This window comes from Nicotiana sylvestris, chromosome 6 (genome assembly GCF_000393655.2).
Source record: "Nicotiana sylvestris chromosome 6, ASM39365v2, whole genome shotgun sequence".
NCBI classification, from domain to species: Eukaryota; Viridiplantae; Streptophyta; class Magnoliopsida; order Solanales; family Solanaceae; genus Nicotiana; species Nicotiana sylvestris.
This window is the reverse complement of record NC_091062.1, coordinates 3,881,736-3,885,907: the sequence shown is the minus strand read 5'-3', so window position 1 is coordinate 3,885,907 and position 4,172 is coordinate 3,881,736. Positions and strand designations below refer to the sequence as shown.

General features: G+C 36.9%; 1 protein-coding gene across 1 annotated transcript; it reads left to right on the top strand.

Moving 5' to 3' along the window:
* LOC104218867 (uncharacterized) lies at positions 1-2,925 on the top strand. Its single transcript, XM_009769452.2, has 2 exons — positions 1-752; positions 2,076-2,925. Exons 1-2 carry the CDS (start codon positions 144-146, stop codon positions 2,433-2,435), a joined length of 969 nt encoding a protein of 322 aa, XP_009767754.1. The 5' UTR covers positions 1-143; the 3' UTR covers positions 2,436-2,925.
* Positions 2,926-4,172: the final 1,247 nt, after the last annotated feature.

Here is a 4,172-nt window from a genome sequence, read left to right as displayed (position 1 = left end):
GAAAAATAGAAAAAACCCAACACCCTCCTCTTCTTCTACACTGTTCAAAGTTCCAATCAAAAAAAAAAAAAAATACACTTCACATCAAGATCCAATCTTTACACTTCAAAACTTGTTTTGAATTTTTTTTCTCCATTTCTTCAATGGCAAATTCTTGGAGAAGAAACCAACAAATCAAGATTTTCACACCCAAAAATCTCCTTCTCTTCATCTCTACTTCACTTCTCCTTCTCATTTTCCTTTACCTCACATCACAAACTCAACAATCCCAAAATCCAAAAAAACCCTTAAAATCCCTTAAAAATCCAATCTTTAATAACCCTTTAATAAAACCTTTTGATTGTTACAATTCACCTCAAGCTTACCCTGTAATAGCTAGTATAGTTGAAGGTATTAAATACCCATTTCTTTTTTCACTTTCAGATTTTGGGAATTTACCAGAAAAACCCCATAAGAATATTCAAAGGGTACTTAAAGGGAAGCCATTTAGGAAGCCTGATATATCTGGGACTGTACAGGAATTATTGGAAAAGATGAAGGGTAAAAAGGGTATTTTTGTTGATGTTGGAGCTAATGTAGGAATGGCTAGTTTTGCTGCTGCTGTTATGGGGTTTAAAGTTTTGGCATTTGAACCTGTTTTTGAGAATTTGCAAAGGATTTGTGAAGGTGTTTATTTTAATAGAGTCGGTGAGTTAGTTGAAGTTTATGAAGCTGCTGCCTCAGATCATATTGGAAATATTACCTTTCATAAGGTATTTTTATAATTTAATTTGGTTTTTATGAGTATTTAGGATTTTGTTAATTGTATTGTTTTATATAATATTGGTCTGAGATGAGTTTAAGTGGAGAACGTGGTAAGTGAGGATTCATATAGACGATCAACTTGTTTGGGACTGAGGCATAGTTATTCTTATGTAGTTTCCTTAATTATTAGCTAAGTCATGTACTTTTGATTAATTGTATATCACTTGTTTTTGGTTTTTTATTTTGGTAATGATGATGATATGGGTTGAGCTTAAAAAAAAGAAATGAGGATCAATGTCGTCGACCCCAACTTGTTTGGAACTAAGGTGTGGTTGTCGATGTTGTTCTTTTACTGGTTTCTGGTTTTGTTTAGCAGTTATTGTGTCTAGCTTGATTATTGCTGTGAAATTTGGTAGTGTAACTAATTTTGCTAAATACCATTCCTGTTCCTCGGACATAATGTAGTTAAAGAACTGGGCTTTACCATTAACATTGACCAATTGACTGATCTGAATTGATTCGATTATGAAATCATGAATAGTCATCCTTTGATTGTATTTCTTTTATCATGTGGAGCTATGTGAGGTAAAAATCTGAATGCACAATTTTGAATGAGAGAATTAAATGATATTTGATCTTAGCCAAATGGCCGAGAAAGATATGAGAGAACTAAATGACAATCTCATTAGGTTTTTATTTTGGGAGCTGGTTCATGGTCCTCGACGATTGCCTTTAGGGATTACATTGATTTGAAGATGTACTATTGAAAAGTGAAACCTAGAGCTCTCGAGCACTGCCACTCTTTTATAGGAGTATGATGTTTAACCTTGTATTTCCTCTTCTTGAGAAATTCACTCTACTTCAATTATATCCGTGGTACCAGAGCTGTGCATCAGATTTTTTATTGACTGTAGCCAACTTATATAGACCACGATATATGTTTCTCTGTATGTTTATCCAAATCTGATGTTATAAGACCTCTCTTAGTTATATTAGCATGCAACTTCTCCTTTGTCGTCATTATATGGAATTGCACCTTCAAAACTTGGGCTAGATCGTAACCCAGTCTACATTGCTATATTGCTGGTGGCACATGCTCTCTTAATGACACGGTGCTTTGGGTTTAAACTTCTATAGTTTCTATCCAAACAATAAAAACAATGGTACTATTAGCTTTTGTAGTTGTTATTGACCTTTTAACATCTAAAAGGGAAAAAGAAAAAGAAACAAGAGGGGGGGACTGCCTATTGTTCAGCATTAATTATTATGCTATTTGTTGTTTTGTTAGCTACCCTACTGAAAGTTCTGCTTTTCATATATTTGTAATTTAGTTGGTTGGTAGGCTCGACAATAGTGCAGTCTCAGCTATTGGTGCCAAGTTGGCTTTTAAGTCAAATGAAGAGATTGAAGTTCAAGTAAAAACTATTCCTCTTGACGAAATTATCCAAGAAGAGCCTGTTCTACTGCTAAAGATAGATGTTCAAGGCTGGGAATATCATGTACTTAAGGGAGCGTCAAAATTATTATCGAGGAAGAAAGGCGAAGCACCTTACCTAATCTATGAGGAAGATGAGCGTTTGTTACAAGCCAGCAATAGCAGTGCCAAAGAGATCCGAGAGTTTCTCCACAGTGTGGGCTACAACCATTGCACTCAACACGGTACAGATGCGCACTGCACAAAAACAAATTGACAAGGTTACTCATTTTACAAACACTCTTCCGCTACAACTCTTGAAAAGTTCTGATACATCAATTTTAACGATCAACTATCATATTTTTTGGTGCGATAAGCTTAGAATGGTTGGAGGACTGAGGACCTGACGCGCCATTTGTTCAAAGTTGAGCTCTACTTTTTTCAGGTTTTGTGAAATGGCAACCTGATTTAGACCATGTTGAGAGGATTGTGACAAAACCAACTTTTGCCGGTAGGTTTGTGGTTGGATAAACAGATAGGAGAAGAGAAGGTAGGAATACAGTGGCAGGATGTTTTCTCACACTTTTTTGCTTGGTTACCCAATATGTAATGTGTGCACAGGCTCTTTATAGTAATACTTCTCTTGTAGAGGTTGTTGCTTTGATCTGTGTCTTTTGCTCCTTTTTTCTCTCTGTTTCCATTGGTGAACATGTTGATCATTAAGTACATCTAACTACAATTCTTTTTAATGACTTCAATTTAGTGTACGGATGATGTCATGCTTTGATATAACCCTTCCTTTTCTGATTATACTGAAGGGGAACTTGGCTTAACCGGTAAAGTTACTGCCATGTGACCAGGAAGTCACGGGTTCGAGTCGTGGAAACAGCCTCTTGCAAAAATTCTGGGTAAGGCTGCGTACAATAGACCCTTGTGGTCCGGCCCTTCCCCGGACCCCGCGCATAGCGGGAGCTTAGTGCACCGAGTTGCCCTTTCTGCTCATACTGTCTTCTTTGAAACTGTGTGAGTGATGCAAGTGTGTTGGTCAACACATTAATGGCCCTGAAAAAGGGTTGATTAGTGGTGTTTAATGATAAACCATCATTAATAGCATCTTTTCCAGGTTAGTACTTCTGTGTTTAATGAGGTCAAATTAGTTGTTAGGTGGAGTTCTCTTAAACACTTACTCCTTTTTTCCATCTGTTTTATGGCATTAAAGATAGCTTTACTTCTCTATTGTGAGTGGCTGTTTTCACATTGAGCTACATTCAGTCTGTAAAAGAGGAGGAAAGAGAAGTGTGGTTGAGGCTCTAATTGCTGAACTCCACTGCTCCGTAAAGCCTTAATTATTTTTTAATTTAGCAGCTCATTGGCTTATGGCAGCAAACTATGACACATTTTCTATCTCATTGTAAAGCACAGAGAAAATTACAGCGTCTGGGAAATCAGGGTGGTTCTGTTAGAAGGTAAGAACATGCATCCTCTCCTCATTATTAAGAACACACATACTTAGCCAAGGAATAGATTTATAGTAGCAATATATTCATTTGGTAGTGTAAAGCCAGGAATGGATTTTACAAGTTTCAAGGTAAAACTTCCATTGAAACAACTTGAGCTAGCTATGACACTCAATACTACCCCAGGTAACCATTTCCCAGAAACTTTTTTTTTTTTTTTTGGGGGGGGGGGGGGGGGGGTTAACAAAGAGGTACTTATAATATCATAATGCAACAACCGCTTTCTTTTCATCTTTCTGAGGATATATCGGGAACAAACTCTCTACCTTCAAGGTAGGGATAAGGTCTACATATACACTATCATCCCCATACCCTACTTGTGGGAATTATACTGGACTTTTTGTTGTTGTTGTACACTGCAACAACTGGTGTAAGTTAACACCGTAAGATCATACTAGTTTGTGTGTGTGTGGGGGGGGGGGGGGGTTAACAAAGAGGTACTTATAGTATCACAATGCAACAACTGCTTTCTTTTCATCTTTCTGAGGATATATTGG